At 34.9% G+C, this 23,553-nt stretch overlaps 1 protein-coding gene across 7 annotated transcripts in view; it reads right to left on the bottom strand.

Annotated features, from left to right (window-relative positions):
• LRP1B (LDL receptor related protein 1B) overlaps nucleotides 1-23,553 on the bottom strand; it is a 738,176-nt gene that overhangs the window by 109,836 nt on the left and 604,787 nt on the right. For all 7 annotated transcript variants that reach the window (XR_008577717.1, XM_054830556.1, XM_054830557.1 and 4 more), the window contains 10 exons: nucleotides 23,090-23,212; nucleotides 21,236-21,355; nucleotides 19,005-19,133; nucleotides 17,911-18,033; nucleotides 14,092-14,232; nucleotides 13,068-13,255; nucleotides 11,428-11,611; nucleotides 9,292-9,377; nucleotides 5,616-5,738; nucleotides 1,835-2,016 (listed from right to left, as the gene is read on the bottom strand). Coding sequence is in view for 6 of the 7 variants with exons in the window: in XM_054830556.1 (XP_054686531.1) it covers nucleotides 1,835-2,016; nucleotides 5,616-5,738; nucleotides 9,292-9,377; nucleotides 11,428-11,611; nucleotides 13,068-13,255; nucleotides 14,092-14,232; nucleotides 17,911-18,033; nucleotides 19,005-19,133; nucleotides 21,236-21,355; nucleotides 23,090-23,212 (1,399 nt within the window). In the remaining variant the exon portion in view is untranslated. The remainder of the gene's footprint in view (nucleotides 1-1,834; nucleotides 2,017-5,615; nucleotides 5,739-9,291; nucleotides 9,378-11,427; nucleotides 11,612-13,067; nucleotides 13,256-14,091; nucleotides 14,233-17,910; nucleotides 18,034-19,004; nucleotides 19,134-21,235; nucleotides 21,356-23,089; nucleotides 23,213-23,553) is intronic.

The following is a 23,553-nucleotide window of genomic DNA, read 5'->3' as shown; positions in this document are numbered from 1 at the left end:
ACTGATACTTGAGGTAATTACTTGAGCCTTAGGATTTAGAAATGGAAAAGAATCATTAATTGGCCATGATCCTATAGGAGTCTTATAAGACACTACGATAGCTTTATTCATCCAATTTATGCAGATATATCCTAATGTTCCACAAAACAGAAAGCATTACATACGGAATTCAGATCTGAAAAGACATAGGGCAAACTTTCCATAGTCTATATTTTATCTATTCAGACTCCAGATAATAATTTAAGTATTACTATTCGCAAGCATTATTTTTCTTAAAGATTATATGCCGCATAAATATTTATTTAAGAGAATACATTTGGTTATAAATACACCATGTTTTAATGAATTTCAGTGTACACTCAGATTTTAGTGGATAGTTTTAATATAGAAGATGGTTTCCTGGTGAATTAGAAGGCTTCTGTTTATGAGGCATTAACTGGATATTGAGCCATATAGAGCCAGTGACCAATGGCTCCAGTGTGGCATTACACATATTGTCACATAAATAGGAAATACCTCAATGTTTTTATGTATTTTCTGTTTCAAGAAGATAAAATCTTTCTTCTTCTATCATCTAAATTAGATGCTGGCATGAAGCAGTTAGATAGTTTATGTGAGTTTCTCTAATGCTGATCTGGTTTTGACCACATAGATATGGCTAGAAAATTTCTGTTTAAAAAAACCCCAAACAAACAGAAAAAAAGTAGAAAGTGCTTGTATCTCTTGGGGTTGGATAAGATGACCTTCAGTGGTCCATTCCAACCTCAACTATTCTGTGATTCCATGAAAATCAGATATTAAATAAATTTGTTAATGGAAAGATGACTTTTCTTTCTTTCTCTTTAAAATTCATAGTAGTAGGTTAATTTTCTCAAGGACATCAATTTTAAGGGAAAAACTCCAATCTTTTGAAACTGTAACTGTGAAAAAAAGTGTCCATGGTTCCAATAGCTCTCGCACCAGTCAATAATTCAAAAATGGTGGTGGTGCTCAAAACTGCACTCAGAATGCAAGCACAGATAATTTACTTATTTATATTAATAAGTCATGCAATAATTAATAGAATTAGCAATTAAAGGTACCACTTAACAAACTATAACTAACTAGGCAGTTCTCACTTATCATGTTGTTGCAATAAATTTTTCCAGCATATTGATCATTTCAGCTTTCTGAAAACTAAAGTTAGAAACTTAGTCTCCTAAAATAAATCCCTTCTATCCTAACAATCAGTCCAGTTATTAGACTTGTGTGAAAAATCAAACCTTTAATTTTATAGAGTAAAAAAAGGCAAAAGCTATCTGCAGATTATGCAGGATTAAACATTTTCACTCTTCGATTAACATGTAAAAACTATCCGAAAAAAGTCTTCCAGTAGATGGTAATTAAGTGGCCTAAATTATTTTTGAAACTACTAAACGCAGAAAAGAGTGCTAACAAAACAGTTCAGTGAATAAGTGAAACAAAACGTAAGAATTGTCTCCTTGTAATATGAACTTTTTGTTATTTAGTGACAGACTTCTAAAACAACCCCAAAAACTATAGGGATATTTTTTGAAATATCTGCTTTACTTCTACCAAAAGAAAACATTTACAGAATAGTAAATATAACAAGATGTGGTTTAGTACCTGCATTCATCTTTCTATTATACCAATTTAATATGTAATGATGATATAGTAAACACTGGTAATGCATTTTAGACTACGGATATCCAGTGTAGCTGCAAGTTAGATATTAAAAAGTAATTAGTATTTCCTATCTTCTGTTTTTATTAAAAAATACTGAAATATAAAATTAGGAATAAATACAAATTACTGCAAAATGGCTGCTTCATACCCAGCTTGAGGATCCAAGGACAGATCTCTAGGAAACTTCACTCGCTTGCTCACAAGGACGGTAGGGTATAAGCCATTGAGTTTAGACACCTCAATAATTCTCTTTTCAGTGTCAGACCAATAGAGATTCTTCCCAATCCAATCGACTGCCAGTGCATTAGGAACAGCTGTATTGTGGACTACCTAGAAAAGCAAAATTTACATAAATTATTAATCTAAATACTGGGAAAAGGAACAATTCAAGAGTTAGTAATACCAGAATATTGAGACGTTGGTTATATGATACACTGACACATAACGTGGGAAAAATAGGTAATATTCTCTGTTAAACAATGACACTTCTGAAGTAATGACACTTCTTAAGTAACTAAGACAATGGGATGTTTTCCTTACAGTAAGAGAGAATGGAGAATACTATGGTGTAGTAAATAGGAAATTTCCAACTTCCCTGCAGTATGCAATAAATTTTAAGAATTTTATATCTTTCATTTTTCAAGTGTCTAATTTTCCTTTTGTCTTAATTTAAAAAAAAAATACTTTTTTCGCTTTACAACTCTGTTTATTTTTCACAGAACAGAATGGAGATGAGGTTTCTTTCCCTATAGCGTACCCTCAAACATGTCTGCTTATTAGCTCACCAGTTCTCTCACCAGTCTACATTGGCATATATTTCATTTTAATATCACAGTGGTGCCATATGTCATCATGACAGATAGACCATAAGGGCAGCCAACTCAGGCAAACAGAAAAAGATTACCTAGTGGGAAAGTAAATACTGTGCTTTTATTTCCAACAGTCATGTGGCAGAAGAAAAAGAAACTTTCTAAGAATTTCTTAAATTTCAAAAGGACTACATTATTAAAGAATAAACTAAGAGACAGAAGCAATTTAGTGACCTACTGGAAAGCCTACGCTCTACTTACAGGGATGTGTTATCCTCAAAACTTTTGATGACTTGAATAATTCTGAGACTTGAACAAACACCTCTAGATATACATGATTATGAATCTCATCATGATTGTATGACTTGATCTTGCTTGGCTGGGAGTACCTCACATTAAGTGTTGAGTGACATGTGAATATTCCCAATCATTAGAGTCCAACTTAATCTAGGCTTAAAAATTCTATTCTTGATAAGGTCTATTCTGACCTATTCCTTTGCTGATTAGGTCCTGATTAGGTCTGTGCAACTAGAACTTAAGGAAAAAACCCAAAAAAGAGAGAAAACAATACTTCAAAATATTTAACATTTCTTAAGTAGTAATAATGGGTTTATTACTGTAGTGTACATTCTAATTTATTGTCATCTTCACCACTAAAAGCACGTGCAATAGAGTATAAACTTTACACATAAACCTGATCATGTAAAACCGAACATTTTGTTTTTAAATTTATTTACATTTGAAGATACTGAAAAGCCTTCAAGATAAAAAGGGACACTGTGAGACACTAAATCAATTTTATAGTTATGAATATGTAAAAGCACCCTTTCAGGTTATTACGTTATTTATCACATTATAAAATCTTTTCAAAATTAAATCCAGGCATGCACCGATTTTTTAATATGAATAAAATACTTTACTCTTACCCTAGCACTACCAGCTTCACTATTTTATAAATGTGATAAATGTGTAATTGCAGCAACTGCTGCACTGTACCATGGGGCATTTCATGTAGAAATGGATAGGTCTCCAAACCTGGATAGTAATTTAGCTACACTATCTAGAAACATCAACCAAAGTAATCAGTCTCTCTTTTCTGATGACTTTTCCTTTGGAGGGTCACTTTAAGCTTATTCCAGTCATTGAGATCACCAGTGTGACATTTAATGTACACAATCCAGCTTACTACAGCATTTCCAATAACAGATTTCATTTGAATCTACAATACTATACACAAATCACTGTGTTAATGCTTCAACACAAGTATGTAAAAAAGTTGTTGCTTCAGTTATATAAATATCTCCTACATGACCAGATGCAGAAGAAAAATGAGATGCCATCAGGTTTCCCAGACCAAGAAAGCTAGAGTTGGTATGCTGAAAAGATGCTATCTTCTAAAAGGGAAATTGTAGGTAATATATCAAACAGTATCATTTACACTAATAGTATATTTATTTATAGTAAATAGTAAACCAAGAAGTATGAAGGAAATAAGAAATTCAAACTTCAAGGAAAAAGCTGTCAACCATAAAGAGTCTCTTTCATGACAAAAAAAAATATCTTAACAGGTTTACTCAGAAACTAATTATTTGTAACATCAATTATGAAATATGTGCTATGGTAACCTATTAAAATCTAAGTCAGAGACATAAAGTTACCATTTGGCACTGGATAAAAGATTACTGACAGAATATCAGACAGCTACAATATATGATCCTTGATAAATTTTTGCACACAATTTTAGCTTTCAGAGGCCAAATCTGGGCAAAGTTTTTCAGTGAAAGAAAAATTTCTTATGAAAATTAAATGCACTTATTCTCACAATTTTTGCTTTCAATTTTGAGTACAATCTCCATCAAGATGACACTCATTCTGTAAATTGCAAAATATTAATGAAGGAAAAAAGAAATATTCTCCATGCCCACAACCTAAGAAAGTAATAGGAGTCTTTTGTACTCTCCCATCTGGCAATTACAACTTTTTGACTGGAAAAATTCTTTGTACTTCTTGAAATAGTTAATATTAGAAAGAAAAAGTCTGGGGTCATCCCCAGTTCTGAAAATATTCCCTAAAAGAACAAAATACAGATTCATCCAGAATGGACAAGAAGCTGAATAGGATGCTTTGTAAAATGTTTAAAGGCAATAAATATGATTCAATGATTTAATGGATTTTGAACCCCACACTTGCCCGTCTCCTACTTTTTGCAGGAAGAAGCCTTGCAGAGACTCACAAGAACTTTTGAGTGCATGCTGGATTTTAGTTTTACCTCAATGCAATCAGAGTGCCATAACTTATGCTTGTCCACATTTGTTTTGAGTTCTAAGAACAATTATTTCTGTGTGAAGGATGGAAACAAGGTTCAATGATGCCAGTCACTTCCAAACCTTAACCCTCAAAAAGTTGGTGTGCTCTGAGGATGTGTCAGGCCATGTACTAAGCTGCAAATGAGAAATAAAAACCTTTTCTCTCTGCACAATATACTGAGGTACAATGAGGGAACAAAATTCATAGGATATGTTACTGTTCATTTTTTTCCTTGTTTGAGGTCAGACATAAGGGAATAAGCAAAGCGGAACTCCAGACTGCTTATCACAAATTCTGAAAAAATGTTCATCTAAGTCAACAAATGTGCTTAATAGTGGATTTGTGAACTTAGTCCACTACATCAGGAAAACAGATAGGCTGTGCAGAAACAGGAGTGAAGTTTTACTCTGGATTATTCTCAGTGAAGACATTGAGTTATTTTCATTATCAGTGTAGTGGAGGTGAGACTAAAACTGAAAATTGTATATGAAGAAATAATACATCAGTGTATTTACACAGCTTACACCTAATTATACCTCTTTTTTCTCTGGCGTCCTGTAAATGACACTGAACTGTGAATTCAGTCAACTGTCAGCTAAATCATAAGAATTTAGCTCATGAATACAGTCCTCTTAGTCCCTATTGCTACTTCAAATAAGATACAAACACAATTAAATTTTACTAGGACTAGCTCATGCTGTGTTTGTATGCATATAGCAAAACCTCACAATCTGGGTTAAAAACATGAAGGAGCATTTCCCAAAATACTCAAAAAAGTGAATTCTAGTAATGACATTATTAATCCCCACTTACCTTGATGTCACTTCCATTTAAACACATTCTGTTTATGCGACTGCCATTTGGTCTGCTGGAATCAATCCAATAGATGAATTCTTCTCTATAGTCAAAGTCTATTGCAATCACATTGTTGAGCCCCTAAAACCAGAAAAAAAAAGTCCTTTTATTCACATTTGAACACGAACTGTTTGACAGCATTCAGAACGCAAAATATATTACAGGTAATATTCAAGATGCTTTATGTTACTGACTGCATATTTTTGAAGGACCCCTCTCATTTTTCCACACACTACTTGTTAACAATCAGACTAAGATAAAAATTGTAACAGAAATGAATAGGGTGACAAAGAACCATCTCCCTTCAAAAATGCAGATGACCTATGAGATTAAATGAAGCCTCTGCGTTTTTCAGTTTTCAATTTAATAGTAAATATTTTAACTTTTGCTCTATTTCTCTGTTAATTACTACCTTTGGCATTACTTTGGCAAACTAGAAGACATTAATTTTATAACAATTAACTCAGAAATAGCATATAATTTATTGTCTTTACTTAATGAAAACATTTCATTATTAATACAAATTAATCAGGAATTCAAAACTGTGATGTTCAAAAAAGCATGAATTTTAATTCCTCAATAAGGAGGTTTTCAATTCCTACATGCTGTATTATAGGTACTGTGTACATATAGATATGTGTGTATATATGCACACGCAGAGGTAGTATATACATGAAGTGTGGAAGTTAGAGATCCAGCAGGCATCTGGAAGTCTCCTATGGCTCCAATCACTAAGTCAATACATTGTAAGAAGGAGTGGTGATCATATTTGAGGTTTTCCTACATATTGGAAAGAGCAGTCATATAATAATGACTTTTCCTCCCAAAAGGCAGATATGAAAGAGAGGTATTCTATTCAGGTGATGGCTCTTATTCTTGCCCCATAATCTGCTTAACATTCTGATATGTAGTGAAATCACAATTAGTCTTAATATACAAAGATGTTGTTGTCAATCAAAGATGGAGCAGCAGTGTTAAAAAGAACAGATGTAGTTCACATGCCTTCTAAAACTGCAAGATCATTTAATCGATTGTTATCAGCCCAATGACATTCTACTCAGGTAGATCAGCAACGTCCCTTGTTAATGTAATTCATAGCTGTAGAGGGGATGTGCTGGACTAGCCAACTAAACTAAACAACTAAGAACAACAATATTTAACTGTACAGAAAGTGATACACCGCTTATCTGCCAACTACTATAGTGTAATACTGTAAATCTTTTGATCAAAATGTAGAGGAGAAGAGTGATTAGGCTGCACAAACCATCACTGGTCTGGTTCAGAAAGTCTGAAACAATATAGTGTTGGAGGACCACTCTCATTTTCAAAAATCACATATACATGCACACAGGGTTTTAACAAAACCAACTGCAGTTCTGCCAGTCATAACTGTGCTGCAAAACACTTTTCCTGTCTCTTTTTCTATTAGTACAAATGCATCTCCAGGTAAATCCCCACCCAAAATTCTTAACAAAGGAGACAATAGGCAAATACAAAAAACTAACAAAAATTTAAAACATTTTAGAAATCAAAGTCAGTAATTTGTGCAAAATTAGCCTTATACCTACCTATTCTACAATACTGTAAAAGTTTCTCATGTATCCAGACTAATACAGAGAATTGACTGCCTGCAAGTCATTGTTTTCAAGTGTTTTATTTTGGGTCAGTTTAGTTTCAATATTTATCAGAACATCAACTGCAGGTAAAATTATTTCTGTACATCTGCAATAGAGTTCTCTGTCCAGACAACATCTCCTCTTCCTCATCTACATGTCACTTCTAAGTCCTCCTAGCATAACTCGTTGTCATTTCTCACGTAATCTGCTTTTAGAAGGAACAGGGAAGCTTTCAGATGGCATCAGCTGCATTAGTCTCTCATCTTAAACCTGTGGTTTTCTTTATTTCTGTTACACACAGCACATGGTATCCTAGGCCCCTTAGTGCCCCAATTAAAAAAATGCAGGTAAAAATCACAAATAACAAGGAGGAAGACTCTCTCTATCTACTCTGTCTAAAGAAACCCTAAGGATTTTGATGACTAGGAGTGAAGGAAATGGAAGGCAAAGAACATACATGAGACACAATTCAAACAGTTGCACTGTTTATGTATATTTGGAAAAAAAAAAAAAAAGAGAGGAAAAAGTTGGCACATAACAACTCAGAGAAGACTGAATGAACTCCTACTTTCAGTTCCTTTACTCCGAGTTTATATGAACAACTGTTAGAATGGCAAAGCACAGATCAAATACACAGAGAAGGGTGGTTTTGCTCCTTGCCAGAGCAGCTCTGGTATTTGCCTTCATCTGGTAGATGTCTATGAAAGAGCCGATCCACCATAACATTACAAGGACAAAAAGATGTCCTTATGAGGATGACAGCCCACCTGTTCTGCTGGTATAGCTCCTCCTTTTGCTTTCAAATCTGGATGCCTTTAAAAATGCCGTATTTGTAGCATCAAAGACCAGTACGTTCAATAGCAGAGGTATTTATCAGACTAGTGAATTAACGTGATACGGAAACACAGATTCTTTCCAATGGCTGGAGCTACACGGCCTCTAATGTACTGAAGAGGAGTCAATTAAATTCAAGTCTGATGAAGCTCTGAGACAATCTGTCGGCACCAACCATAAAGGAAATTTACTGTTGCTCCTCTCTTTTCATGGGCTTCTATTAATAGATATACCAGCAAAAGAGGAGAGAGTCAGTGAGATGTAAATGAGAGAGTCAGAAGGATTTCAGAAGAACAGACTTTAACATAATGCTTGCTATGTTTAAATAAAGTCAGTGTTTGATGCAAGATGGTTAATTTTGTAATTACTGTTGTGAAGACCTGAACACCTCTCTTGTGACATTAAGATGCGCAGCTTACTGACACAAGAAGTCACAAAAAGCCTAAAGCTACTGACTGGCATAACTGATTTTTCTAGTCTTTCTACAATTAATTAGTACTCAAGGAAACAGATGTTTTTATTAAAACATATTTGGGAACACTAATCTATGGTAAGTAACTACACTTAGGTGAAGCATAGCAGCAGAGCAGAAACTGCTAAAATGACAGCTCTGTACTTACTGGGTGACTTTCTATTTTTGTAGGTTTTCAAATAAGTTTTTTTCCTGTTACAATAATTTAGAGTAATTATGTAAAAAGTTAGATTTAGCCAAAAATATAGGTTCATGTATTGTAATACTGTAAATCTTGGAATTGTGTGTCTAAATGAAAAAAAAAATAGTTTTGGATTATAACAGTAAGTAGCCCAAATAATACATGGCCAAATAGTTTTTTGGGTTTGTTTGGTTTGTGGGGGTTTTTTTTTGGGGGGGGTTTTTTGGGGTTTTTTTTGGAAAATCGAAATACACAAATTGCACAAAACATATTGTGATGGAAGAGGATCACAAATAACATAATTTTTCATTTTCATTCATCAGAATGGCTGATGAAACAACTGCCTGAGCTTTAATCATGTCAAACTCAGAGAAATTAGTCAATTTAAAATGTTATAAAAACTGTGAAGGTACTGCAGTTGTTCTATGGTGCATACAATGCCAATTGTAGGATGAGGTTTCTGTCAGTTGCACACTTTAGAAAAGAATAAAAGTATTGAGTTAAACTTAGAGCATGGTACTATGATTATACCTGTTTCAACAAAGTGTAGTTGGATCCATCAGTGCTAATTTTTCTTATTTCATGATGATCAGCCAGAATTAAGAAAGGTTCCTCATCTAAACCCCGGGAGAAAGAATATATTAGACTAGCTTTTACGTTAATTTATGGAAAATCAGGAATACAATGCTGAAATACAGATGGTTTGAAAAATAAATGTTACATGCTCTGATCAATGTTATGGATGAAAGAAATATTTAAAACATTCAAATGTTCCAAGAAAGATCAATGATGCAGTATAAAAATGAACAAAGCAATCAATTAGTATATCTTTCAATGTAATTTAATTTTTTTGCCTTTGTAATATGGGAAACATACTGTATTTTATGCTAATTTAACGTCAGAGATTAAATTTGAAATATATTTCATACCACTTGTTTTAATTTCAACATTTGCTTTCAAATTATCACTAAGACTATTATTTGTTACAGTTGCAAACCACTGGTTTTTGAGATTTCAAATACTCTGAAAATTATAGACATAAAGAAACAACAATTTGGACAAACCTTGATTCTCTAATTCAGAACTGAAGCCAGATTTGGCTTTTTTACCTCTGGCTTTCTAGTTTATCAAAAAAATATTCTTTCAGATACTCATTCATGCCATCACTTACTTTGAAACATCTCTGCCACTGACATACATAATAGTTTAAATAAATAAATCAATAAAGATTTTGAAAGAAGCTGTCTTTATTTTAGCTCTATTAACTGAGACTTCAGCTAAAATAAAAAATAAAATACTGCTAATAATTTAAAATGTATTTAAGATTTGTATCTACTGCCCTTACATTCTGGAATGTAATGTGGTGTCCAACCAGTTCTGCTCTTGTACTGAATACTTTGCACCACCTTGCTTGCATTTTTACGTTCAACTCTTAAGACATTCTCCAGTTCTTAAATGATCGGAGGCATCCTCCTCAGGACTGACTGTTAGTGGTTTGTGGGGAATGGCTGTACTGCTCTGCTGTAAAGAGCTCAAGGCAACTTATGCAAGAAATCAGCGTTAGGCCAAACATTCACATGTTGGCACCTTCTCACAGCACAACCACCCTTGCCACAGCTGAAACAGCTTTGCTGTGATCGCTTTTGAAGTTTGATATATTGCAACTCCAATAAACTGTACTCTATGTGTTCCAGCTCCTCCTCTGATTTGGGTGATCTATGGCTTCTAAATGTACGAGTGGCTTGCAAGGCATGAGATGATAGGAGGAAAGCAAAAAACCAGATCCTGTGTTTCTGCCCTCTCCCGTGTTTCCTCTGATTACTCAGGGCAGCACCTGAGCCAGGAATATGAGGCAGACAGAGGTTCCAGTCATCTTATCGTTTAGAAAGAAAACAGAAGGTTTTTGATATTTAAAAACAAAACACAAACAAACAACTTTGTGCAAGACTGGAACAAGGAGGAGTCTGCTCGAACCAAAGATTGCCTGCACTACGAAGGAAATCCAGCAGAACACAGTAATGTGTGTTTTGTTTCGTTCCTGTTGACTTTTTGCTCTTCCTTTCACTGATCTAGTGAATCCCACTCACTGAAGCACATAAAAATAACATCAGTGGCATAGACAGAGGAACGAGGAAATAACCAATGTTCTTATGTATCTTCAACTCCACTGTGGATTATGTATAAGACTGGAGGATTTCATATGCTATAGGAATAATAGATTTTGCAATTTCTATTATTTTTTCCTGTTCCTCCTTTTCATACCAGGAAGTTTGAAGTACATCCTAATATTCTCAAGTCGATGAAATAAAACAGCAAAAGTCTTTTAAACACTTATCATAAACATACAATTATCACATGACTCAGAAGTAGAATTAGGTGATGTATTTTAACTTGCCTAATACCTTTTCTGATTCAAACTTTTGTAATCCCCCTGTAACTATTCACTACAAATGATTTGAGCACAATACATATGAAAAATAGAACTTATTACATTCAGACATTGAATCACATTCCTATTGTTTACTGAAGAAGTAGTGTGCTTCAAAGTAATTGTTTATCTTGCATAAAAGGGTAACACAGACCTTGGGGCTAAGGTATTTCACAAATTATTTCAGATACAGCTCTGGATTTAAAAAAAAAAAAAAAAAAAAAAAAAAAAAGCATTACCTGAAAGGGATTTGCAGCCATTTAGGTTATCAGGCTGTATTTCATACCCATCTGCACACAAGCATTTGTAGGTTCCATATGTATTGATGCATTGCTGGCTACAGGGAAATCCAGATGAACATTCATCAATATCTATACAAGTTTTGCCATCATCTTTCAGAAGGAATCCAGGCCAGCATTTGCACTGGGAAAGAAAAACAAATACATTCATTTTGAATTACTCATTGATTCTGTTTGTTATCTTACGTACTTTCTTCTGAATATGTTAGCATCATGAACTTTTTCACGCAGTCTCAGTTTTTCAAGTAACATCTTAATTACATTGCTATTTATACTGTTTACAGGCAGACATACGTACATTTCTTTTCAACTATTGTTGGTGTGATCCTAAGTACCATTCCCTCCCAAATAACCCTGAGAATGAGTAATTATTCTTTAACTGAAGAAAAAGTAAAACACATCTTCTCAAAAATACGGAAAGGATTCTTTCCTGATAATAATGATGGATGGGCCCTTTGGAGTTATTTCCAAGTACACATGTGCTTTTTGGTAAAAATATGCAGTTTTTAATAATTTTTCTTGAAGCATTGCTAACATCTAGCATTCTGTATAACAGATACAGTAATGTGAATGACAACTCTTGAAGCTGATTTTTATTCGAGTCTGATGATCACTATAGCAAACTTATCACACGCAATGTGAGAGATGGAAAATACAACTGGGTAGAGGCGTTTTCAAACAGGGGCACAGTTTCATCAATGGAAAACGGTGTGTCATGTTCCCTCCTGTATTCTCCGTATCGTTCTCTGCAGAGCCCCATGACATGCTTTCACCACAATGATGCTACTTCAACAAGGTTTTTGCTGTACCCAACATAGTCTCCAGCACTCTCTAGTCTATGGCCTCCTGACTAGGACAGGGTTTCAGAGGTTTGAATACCTTTAAAGCTAAGCCATGTTGGACAGATTTTATTTAGTTCTCAGTGGGCCAATATTCTATTAAAAAGATGAAAAGTTTGAGGGTGCAGTTAGGGTTCCTTCAGAGTTAAAACCCTAAAAAAACCCCCCAACTCTCTTTTATTCTCAGCTTCTACGTATGGGTTAGTGCAGCCAGTGGCTAGGGTTTACACAATACCCAAGAAGTATTCCCCCCCTACCTCTCGAGGCCAAAGAGCAGATTCAGGTGATTCCGAAAACACCACCAAATGCAGACAACTGACAGTTTTATTTTGCAGCTAAGGCAATTATACTGTGTTTAAATATTTCTGTGTCTTTGACTTAGAAAAAAAAAATTGGAAAAAACTCCTATTCCTGCTATTCACTCCTATTTGTTTTCCTTTTCACATTGATTTTCAGTGCTCTGTATACATTAGTATGATTTGTTTACTTAAACAAGTATTTAAAGCATTGTATGTTCTTTTCCATGGGTTTAAAGTATGTATTCTACCACGTTTTTTTACACAATTGGCAATTGCTAGCTTACTGGAAATAAAAATTTGAATGATCTTACTATGGTAGATAAGCTACTTCATTACAAGGAAGTGCAACACACTGGAGTTTTATTATAATCACCCAATAGTTGAGAAACAGTTAAGAATTAAGAATTTCCATTATATTACACAACATTTTGTAATTATTCACCTTGTATCCAACAGGCAGATCCTGACAATCTTGAGAACAGCCACTAACTTTCTTACTGAGGCATTCATTAATGTGGCAGCTCTTCTCATCAGATCCATCACTACAATCTTCTTTGTTATCACACACATGACTTTGAGGAATACACTTGGCATTTTTGCACATAAAAAAAGAGCTGTTACATGACTGCTCTGGAAAACAAAAAAAGAAAACACAACTTTGTGTAGTCTATTAGTATTTGGAATGAATTTTCTCATGGACCAGCTGCAATGTGTGCACGTGAGTTGAAACAATTGGTAAAAACTGAATATTCATTTCTTATTGATAATATTATACCTTTCACATTTTAATGTCTACAAAGGTTTATTCCTCTCCTCAAAAATGTGTGAATAGTTTAACTTATTATTCCCTCCTACACATTTATTTTCATTTAATTGAGAATCCTCTACATTATCTCTGCACAAAATAGAGTTCTATAGGTTTCAAAACTTAAAAAACATGGCTTCTCTCCTCTGTGGATGATATGATAGGCACACCAGGATTCATCTTCCACTCAAAAAACAATCAGACCTCAGCAAACTTATGTTAGTACAAAATATCAATAAAACCAATCACATTTGGTCAGCAATTTTCTAATAAAAATAGACCAGTGTTTAATATAGGAAGAACAATCTCACATCCCCTTTTGTATGATCTACTTCTGTGTGATAAGTGTACTAAATATATTAAATATTTTCAAGGCAAGCTATAAACTTTGACAATAATTATGTTAATATCATCTTATTTTAGTACTAACAGAATGTATGTGATTAATGCCATTGGAACTGGTGGGTTAAACTTTGTGGGCTGAGGTTTCAGATGCTAAGGACCGACAACACACTCTCCTTGCAAGACATAAGGAATATCATCACCATGAAAGCACAGGAGATTTAAGCTATGAGGTTTTACATTTGCTTATCTACAATCCTAAACCACTGCTTTCCAAAAAGAAAGGTCAAATATGTTATTCAAAAAATTAAATACGAACCTGAACTTTTGCATTTTATGTTTATAGGTGCTTCATCAGAATGGTCTGGGCAGTCAAAATCACCATCACATTGCCACTGGGAATTTAACAGGCATCTTCCATCAGCACAAGTGAACTCTCCAGGACGACAGTGACGATACCCTAGAAACAGAGCAATCATCAACTTCATAATTTGCTTCCTACTTTCGACATAAAATTTGGCATAGACAAGGCAATGTAAGTAAAAGTATCCTTTGTTCTATATAGAGATACAAAGCGTTATATGCTTATACACGAGTGTCTACCAACAAAAACGGAAATCAAATGCCTCTTATGCAGCACTCTAGTCATGAAACGATTCCCACACACGTAAAACATATTTATGCCTCTCTCAATCGCAAATACATTTTCTTTCAGATGTAATTTGACTTTTTGATATTATTAGGATATCGCTTTCTAACAGACATTTTAGAAATTACTATACCAGCAAATATTTTTGCCATATGCTTTCTACTATATGCTTTCACTTTAAAACATGCAGAACACTAATCATTTTAACCACACTGAACATGCATTTTCTAAGATGGCCACAAAATCAGTATATATAAAATATATACATTTTCAAAGTTAAAGTGAATTTATAACAGAAAATTATAATATATAATGAAGTAAAGAAACCACAGACAGGCATTTGGTTCTTAGAACATGCCTGTTTAACCTAGAGTTCAAAACCAACAAAGCAGTAGAAAAATTTAGAAAAGTCAAAACAAATTTAGTATTTTTCTATTCAATTTTGAAACATGAAAGTTGAAAAATTCCCAGAGGGAAAAATCACCTTCTATTTGTAAGATATTTACTTGTAAGATTCATTACACTAAACCAACTACTAAGAAACTTAAGTTCCTGTTCAGGAAAGAAAACCATAACTTTCTTTATTCTACGTGTATAAAATCTGTGGCTGTTTCCTCATTCTGCCTCTTATCAAAAGTCTGACAAACCATCACTATTTATTTGACAGTATTTTAAGGGACCATGCATGTATATGGTGCTAGAGAAAACAAATTAAATACACCAGCAAGAAATTATAAGCATGTAGAAAAAAAAATGCACCTATTTCCGAAGTTTGTGACTGTTCTAAATACTTATTTAGGAATTGAAGACTGCTTCCAAGTAAAATCTGATCAGAAAGTTCTCCTACTCTCCATTTAACTTGATCGCATAGTGCTAAATAGAGGAACAAACTCATAACGAGTCACTTTCTAGAAAGGGTTCCAGCACACACAAACTATTACTAACAGAGGAAATAGTTTACAGTTTTCATTATCGTGTGGGTCCACCCTCATGGCCTTTGGGCAAAATGCCCTGGATAACCTGGACAACAGCTGTTAAGATAGCAATGTGAGTATAACAGCGTGTGCTCTGAACCTGGCAGGATGGGTACACCAAGTGGAATTGCCTACCTGACCTCACGGAGAGATACAGCCCTCTGGATTTGTGGGCATGTGAGCTTCTAACCCCGGGTCCTAGCCTGGGGCAGAAGGTGCACGTAACTCTGCTTTCTGTCTCTGTGTTCAGAAGTTTTTGGGGCTAGTTATAAAATGTTGTTTAAAAATGTTTTAAAAAAAAGATATATCAACATTTTGCAGGTGTGATTTACCCATTGCATCACTGCTATTGAATGTATAGTTCACTGATTTCCAATTAGTTATCTGTCATTAATAAATCAATAACCTGCTCTGATCCCGCTTTGGTTTAAACTACATGAATTAAGCAGTTTTTCCCTACAACAGCTTGTTGCAAACTGCTCCTTTCAAAACACCACGTAGTTTTCTTAAGTGAAAGGCAAATTGAGTTTGCTAGGAAAGGTGTGTTTGTTCCCTTCTTTCTTCAAGGATCTAGAAGTCTGCACTGGCAAGCGATGTGGCACAGAAAAGCAGGAGCAGTAGAACGAAACAGCCAGCAATGGGAACCCAATATCCCCACTAGATGCATTTCAGGATTCTACGTCACACCAGCTCTCTTCTGCTCTTGTGGACTTCATGCCCACTACTGGTTGAAGTTATATTAGGTGGCTCAGCTTCAGAGGGGTTTTTTTTGTATTTTTCCTATCAGTTCACTTGCTTCGACACTGCTCCATGTGAGCCAAACCACAGCACTGGGGGTGAGTGGAAGATTCGCTGCAAAGGTGCTCTCCTGCCCTGACCAATTTAATGTGGATGCGGTAGGAATGGCTGTTGCCTCTTAAGTACCAGCCTACTTCTAGTGAGCACAGAGAGAGAAAGGACAATTTGGTGAATGCCCAGCTCATCACAGAGCAGGTTTCTTACATGTCATATATAGTTCTAAGTGATGTTGATGAAATCTGTTCTTTATGTGACCAACAAACAAACAAATTCCGATTTCTCACATTATATTATTTTTCCACAATGTTCCATTACATGTTCAACTCAAACTTTACATGAAAAAATTTACTAAATGCAAATACCAAACATGGTTTTTCTTACAATCTTTGAATGTCTACTTGCATCATTTATGCACATACACTCTTCAGGTGGTGTGTACAATAGAAATGCCTAAAATACATAGCTAGCTACCTTTTGCTCTGGTTCTCATCTTTTCAGCACATTAAAAGAGTAAATAAGCCACATAGGTTTTAACTGCAGGCATGATAATCAATAACTTGTCTTTTTGGAAAGAATATCTGTTCTGTATTTTCCATAAATATTATTTATATAGATGAATGTTTCTGAGAACGGCCTAGACATACTGTACAGACATTCACATAATACAAGAAACCCTAAATACATCTGAATGGTGAAAATTAAACATTCACATATGGCTTTAGTTGATATCATTTCACCTCAGCGATAATCATGACAGAGATATTTTGTTATTTGATAGAAAAAAGTGCATAGAGACAAAACCAAAAAAAGATAGAGATATATATATATATAAAAAAATTGTGCTGGTTTTGGCTGGGATAGAGTTAATTTTCTTCATAGCAGCCAGTATGAGACTATGTTTTGGATTTGTGCTGAAAACAGTGTTGATAACACAGAGGTGTTTTTGTTATTGCTGAGCAGCGCTTACACAGAGCCAAGGCCTTTTCTCCTCCTCACACCACCCCACCAGCGAGTAGCTGGGGGTGCACAAGGAGCTGGGAGGGGACACAGATGGGACAGCTGGCCCCGACTGCCCAAAGGGATATTCCATACCGTATGGCATCATGCTCAGCCTATCAAGCTGGGGGAAGAAGGAAGGAAGGGGGGGACATTCAGAGTGATGGCGTTTGTCTTCCCAAGAAACCGCTATGTGTGATGGAGCCCTGCTTTCCTGGAGATGGCTGAACACCTGTCTGCCCATGGGAAGCAGTGAATGAATTCCTTGTTTCGCTTTGCTTCTGCGCACAGCTTTTGCTTTACCTGTTAAACTGTCTTTATCTCAACCACGAGTTTTCTCACTTTTACCCTTCCGATTCTCTCTCCCATCCTGCCAGGGTGGAGTGAGCGAGCAGCTGTGTGGTGCTCAGCTACTGGCCGGGGTTAAACCATGACAATAATGAACAAGAAATTATAGACTGTACACTTTTAAATTTTGTTGAATGTTATTAGCCATCAACTGTAAGTCACAACTATAGCAAATAATTTGTCACTGTAGCTCCAGCTCCAAGTTAATACCAAGTTGCATTCAGTAATGCATAATTTAGAAGTTAACTTAAAACAATTTCAAAAAGCGAAGAGCTTTCTTTTTCAATAGTGACTTAAAGTAACAGACCTTGCAGAAAGCCTTACAGTTAGCAGTCTGAAATTTTTCTGTTTACTCTACTTTTGTTATACTTGCCACATTCCAGAGATTCATCTGATCCATCTCCACAGTCATCATCATGGTCACATACAAACTGTTTGGGAATGCAGACTTTGTTATGGCACATGAAAGCATTCTCGTCACAAGTGTTATTAGGAGCTAAGGAAAATACAGTACATAAAAATAAATGAAATTGAGAACAGTAAGATATACAGCCATTTTCTTACAGAAAGATGAAATGAGAAGTAGTTAGTCTGAGTGGATTCAATGGAAATAACAGTAACTTTGGAGTCTTACAAAGAGCACCACACAATTCAATAGCAGAAAAAAATACTCATCACCACAAAGACAGCTAAAGAAGTAAGGAGAGCTAAAATCTCATGTAATCCAAGACAGAAAGTTTTCAGAAGTTGATGCTGTCTACAACTAACCTAAGGTCTGCCTCTGAGGAAAAGAACATTCGGGAAGTACAGATGTCCTTCCTATGTTACTCTGCTCCTGAACAAAAGCTCTTTAAAATCCATAAATACTAAAAAATATACCTCAGCCTAGAAATGGTAAGTGATGGAATATGCATTCAGTGGAGAGAACGTATTTAAATATTTTTAACCTATGCCATTTTTATACACATTAATAAAGAAATCCCCTAATGAAACTACTGCTGAACTCCTGACACTTTTAATAGAAATGTATCTCAGAAGACTGGAAGTTATAGTTAGTACGGCCAGAGATGTCAAGATCTGAACAATTAGCCGGTGTAAAACGGAGACAGAACTGTATCTTCCTTTTTAATGGACAACATCCCTGACATGCAGCAGCATTTTCTTCAGGAAGAGCAATAAAACGGTATAATCAATAATGTGCTCATTTTCATTAGTAAACATGCTGTATAATGTCTCTGATGTGACACACATACTGATCTTCAGCTGGTGTGCCTCAGTATATATTAACAAAACCTGGAGAGAGTAGGCTGATTAAAACATTGAAGGATCCTGCTATGTATGCTCACGTGTGGCCCATCAATCTTTACTATAAGGGTATGACACTACAGACACAAACAGCATCTGGATATTGTAAAGGCAAAAGTACCAAGAAAAGAAAGACTATACGTTTTTAACATGCAAACATACCACAGCCTGCTGTCGACAGTTCATCACTTCCATTAGGACAGTCTCTTTCACCGTCACAAAGCCAGTGCTGGGGAACACAGGCGTGGGAGCCTAAGCAACTGAACGTGTCTGCTGCACAGGTCACTGAACCTGAAAAAACACTACGTGTGAGTGCTGAATATGTTCTCGCTGATTTTTTTAAGGTAATGGGTAAGGACTGAAAGATTTTGTTCTCTGCAGTAAGATCAACATACTGGCTAAAACCGTGTTTTACAGTAAAATTTTGACAATCTACTATTTCTTCCAGTATTTCCATTTATTCAGTCTTTTAATTTTCTGCAAGGAAATTTAATTTACCTTACTTCATGAAAACTATCCCACAGAACAGCTTTTCAAACCAATTTGGGTCTTTATGTTTGACTGCATGTTTGGACTGACCGAACAAAGGAACTCATCTTGTGAACTGTGTAATCCTCACATCACTATACGCTGTGCCAGGAGGCTGACGGGATTCAAAACTCGCATGAGTCAGCCCCAGGTGGAAAAGAACAATGTGCACCAAGTACAACAGTAGTGGGAGAAAGAAAATGTCTGACAGTTCTAATGCAAGTAACGCAATATATTGTTTGATTAATTTTTTTTTAATTTGTTTTTTTTTACACAGGCTTTTCTCCAGGTAAGAATATTACATCCTAGGATTTATTTTACTCTTTTACACAATTCATCACAATTTATTCTCTCGTAGATTAAGTTAAATATTCTTCACTAAAAAGGAGACTGTATTTTCTGCTAATTTTAATTAGAAATTAATAAAATAGTAAAACAAATTCATAAATTTGATTTTTTGTACCATATATGCAAGAGAAAGACAACTTTTGTTTATTTATACTCATTTGCCATTTTTTAATACTTCAGAAGTTAAACTGCATGCTAAATAAATATTGATTTTGTAAGACTGAAAAATCTGAAGTCATCCTGATCTCTCTTTTCTCCATACAATTCAGATCTGCCTCCTGTTCCTAAGGAGAAATACCATCTTAACTCCCCCTTCTTCATAACTGGTGTGGCTTTCTCCCTTTTCAAAAGCTGGCCTACAATTTTATAGGTGGGCTTTCTTCTAATAAGGGGAAAAAAACCCCAAACATATCTTGTAGTGAAAGGCCATTTGCTGGCCTTTGTTTTCCTCTCCCTTTTTCTATTTTTTGCTCTAAGTTTCCTATTAAGCTTCAGGCCTTGATGTTTCTTAGGGTTTCACATTGCTCTATGTAGTCCCAGAAGAGGTGGTTGTCTTCTCATTTCACGCCTTCTCCTTTTCCTAGGGGAGACAGGCAGAGAGAAATCTTCCCTTTCAAACAGACATTGCCTCCAACTCCCCAGTCCTCAGCATGACCTGCATACCATGAAAAGATGTATTGTAGACGGATGTCAACTTGAAGTTAGTGCTGTAATTCATTCATATTTTGCCGTACTAGAACAGTATAATTTCTACCTTCATCCTTTCAATTTGCTGGTATTTCTACTTCTGTGTTTGATTAAGAAAGTACCTTAACATACCACAACTCTGAGAATAAGCTGAAGAGATTTTTTTTCTCTGTCTACTTAACACTTCCAGTAAAGTTATTAACAATATTTTTGCTGTGGTACAACCCATGAAATAAAATATTCTTTGTTGAGTGAACTTTAAGATGATATTTGAAAATGAACAAATATTTAAGAGTTAGAAGTTGAAATATTAAAACGAAAATCTTAAAATACAGCATAGATAAGGTTGGAACCAATGTATAAAATATCATGAAATAGTGACAGTATGACTTGACACAATGTGATCTTCATTTGAAAAGAATTCACTAACACGTTTCCAGTCAACTAAGCCCCAGACTGAAAGCAAAATTTTCAATTCCTTATGCAATTTGAAGGGTTTGGGAATTTGAGAAGAATATTATGCAATAATGCTTATGACTGTATATATAAAAATTTAAAGGGAATAGGAGAAAGAGCTGGGGAAAATAAAACAACTTTAGAGTCTTCAGGCACCTATCACTGAAATGGAAAACTCAAATAGCGATACAGGGGTTTTACCTCAAGGACGGGAACCGGAGAAAAGTTTGGTTTATTTTTCTAATATCCTATCCTTAAAGCATATGCTCTTTGGAAAGGCTGTACTTGTTCCCTTTCCACCACATCCGTGGATCACTTGGTCTCTTTTGGTATGTATGATCTGACACAATATGGAACTAAAATTTTCTACTTACCACAAATAGCATCACTCTCATCTAAACCATCTCCACAGTCATCCTCACCATCACAAGTCCATTGCTTAGAGATGCATTTGTTTGCAGAGCAAGCAAATTGATTCCATGAACAAGACGAATCTAGGAATGACAGCAGCCACTGCATCTGTTAGGTTCACAACAGCACTGTGTTCCCTGCGTTTTACAGAATACTTCAGGAATCTCCACACTGCTGCCTTCTGTCCTCCCAATTTTAGTCTATTATGACACTCAAATACAGTATAATCCTAATCTTAGACAAACTGGTAACATCCTGAATACCAAGCGTTTGCATTCACCAATACATTTAGCAAAATAAATAAATGCATGCTACGTTCTAATATTTTTAAACATTTTGCTAGTGGGATGAGGACAAACACTTTAAAAACATATATCTGGTTTCTGTACTTCACATGGATGTTATAACTGTAGTGAATTGCTTTATTTTGGTACGAGGGCAGAGACGGCACAGTCCAAATTTTCCAACACAGCCTTCTTCTCGGTATTGCAGTAATTAATTGCATTTTTAAAAGATTTAATGTTCTTTTCTCTCACAAGAGAAACTGCTGTGTATTTGCATTCTGTTGTCCCATTTACACTTCTGTATACATTGAAAATAATGGCACGCTTCTGCAGTTCTAAATCAGTCTACACAATTGTTCTAAATAAGTGCTACTATTACGACCTTTCCTGAAAACTTGAAATCATCTGCTTTTCCCAGACTTCTTTCTTTAAGAATAAAATTTATTTTGTTTTAACTGATGACAACAAATTTTGCTATTAAGAACACAAATAATTTTAGTAATACAATACTGATTTTAAAAGTAGAGTGCTGTAACACTACCTCAAAATGGGTAAAAGCAGTAAGTGGGGAATAAAGAATGTCCTAAACTGCCTTCCCTCTCTCCCACAAAAATCGGTTTATGTTGCATGTGAGTACGTATCTGTAATAAAACCTAGAAATATAATCACTGATGATGAATCATGCTTGATGAATGTGGTCAACATAAAACCTTCCAATTTTCAGAGTACACAGCAGATCCTAATTCTGAATTTATAAGATGTATATATACAATTTAAACTACAAACCAAACATGGAAGTATGCTTATGGAAACTGGGTCACCAAGAGAGTAACAGAGTAACATATAACTTTTAGTCCTGTTGAGTGATAAAGAGAAAAAAAAACAACAAACAAAACCTAACAAATTTACAAATTTCAGGTTTTAATTAAATGAGGAATAGGAAAACTTGATGCTGCTTTTGCTGTTCTGCTACAATGTAATTATAGAAACAATACATTCAGTTAATCCATACAAATTTAAGTAAAAAGACCAGCTCTCATTAAGAGCAAAACCAACCTGCATTGCTCCTCAGTTAGGTAGAGGTGAAGAATCTGAAAAGATCTCAGACAGAATGGACCCTTAAACTGGTTCACAGTTTATGCTGTATTTTATTCACATCGCTTTTGTTGCTAATTTAAATAATGATACCTGTATGGCCTCTGATGGAAAGAAATGTCTAAATGTCTGTTTTTATGTCATAAAGGTCTATTTTGGTTACTTCCTGTCCCAATGAGGAATTAGGAAGAATTAGTAAAATTGATATATATTAAAGCAATAGAAAAATCTGTATACGAAACTATCTTTGGGGAAAAAAAAAAATCTGATAGGGCTTTCATTCTGGAATGAGATAGAATTTAAAATTGTCTGAAAATGTAGTACTAAAGACCTTTCTATATAGCTCTAGATTCAATCTCTGAGACATAAATGCACACTTCTTTCTGTTTTCAAAGTGCATTAGTGATTACAGAAATAGAAATAAGAGAAAATGCTCACCACAGTGCAATTCATCTACTCCATCCTCACAGTCTTTCTGCCCATCACAAAGCCAGGTGGTCAGAATACATCTTCCACTAGGACAACCAAAATAATTTTCTTCACATGTGGGTTTGTTTTGAACTGTGATAAAATAAAGAATGTAATGTAAAATGGTCTCTACTGTATGATAGGAGCCTAATACATTTCTGCCAAATTTCTGAATAGTAATGGACAACAAAGTGCTTCTGTCTAAAAATAAAAAAAAATGCTATTTATATTGTTTAATTGTGTTCATACAAATTAGAAAATACTGATAGTAGTACTAAATAGTAGTTTAGGGAGCTGAAATACTTCATTTATTTAGAGAAGAATCAGATCACAGCTTCAAACTAAATTAAAAGGACCTACAGCGAAAAGTAGTTCAGTTTACAGGTTTTGAGCTCAGGTAGATCAACACTGGTTGTTGTTTTACACCAGCTGAC

This window comes from Grus americana, chromosome 6 (genome assembly GCF_028858705.1).
Source record: "Grus americana isolate bGruAme1 chromosome 6, bGruAme1.mat, whole genome shotgun sequence".
Lineage (NCBI taxonomy): Eukaryota > Metazoa > Chordata > Aves > Gruiformes > Gruidae > Grus > Grus americana.
The sequence above is the reverse complement of the archived record's forward strand: the minus strand, read 5'-3'. Positions and strand labels throughout refer to the sequence as shown.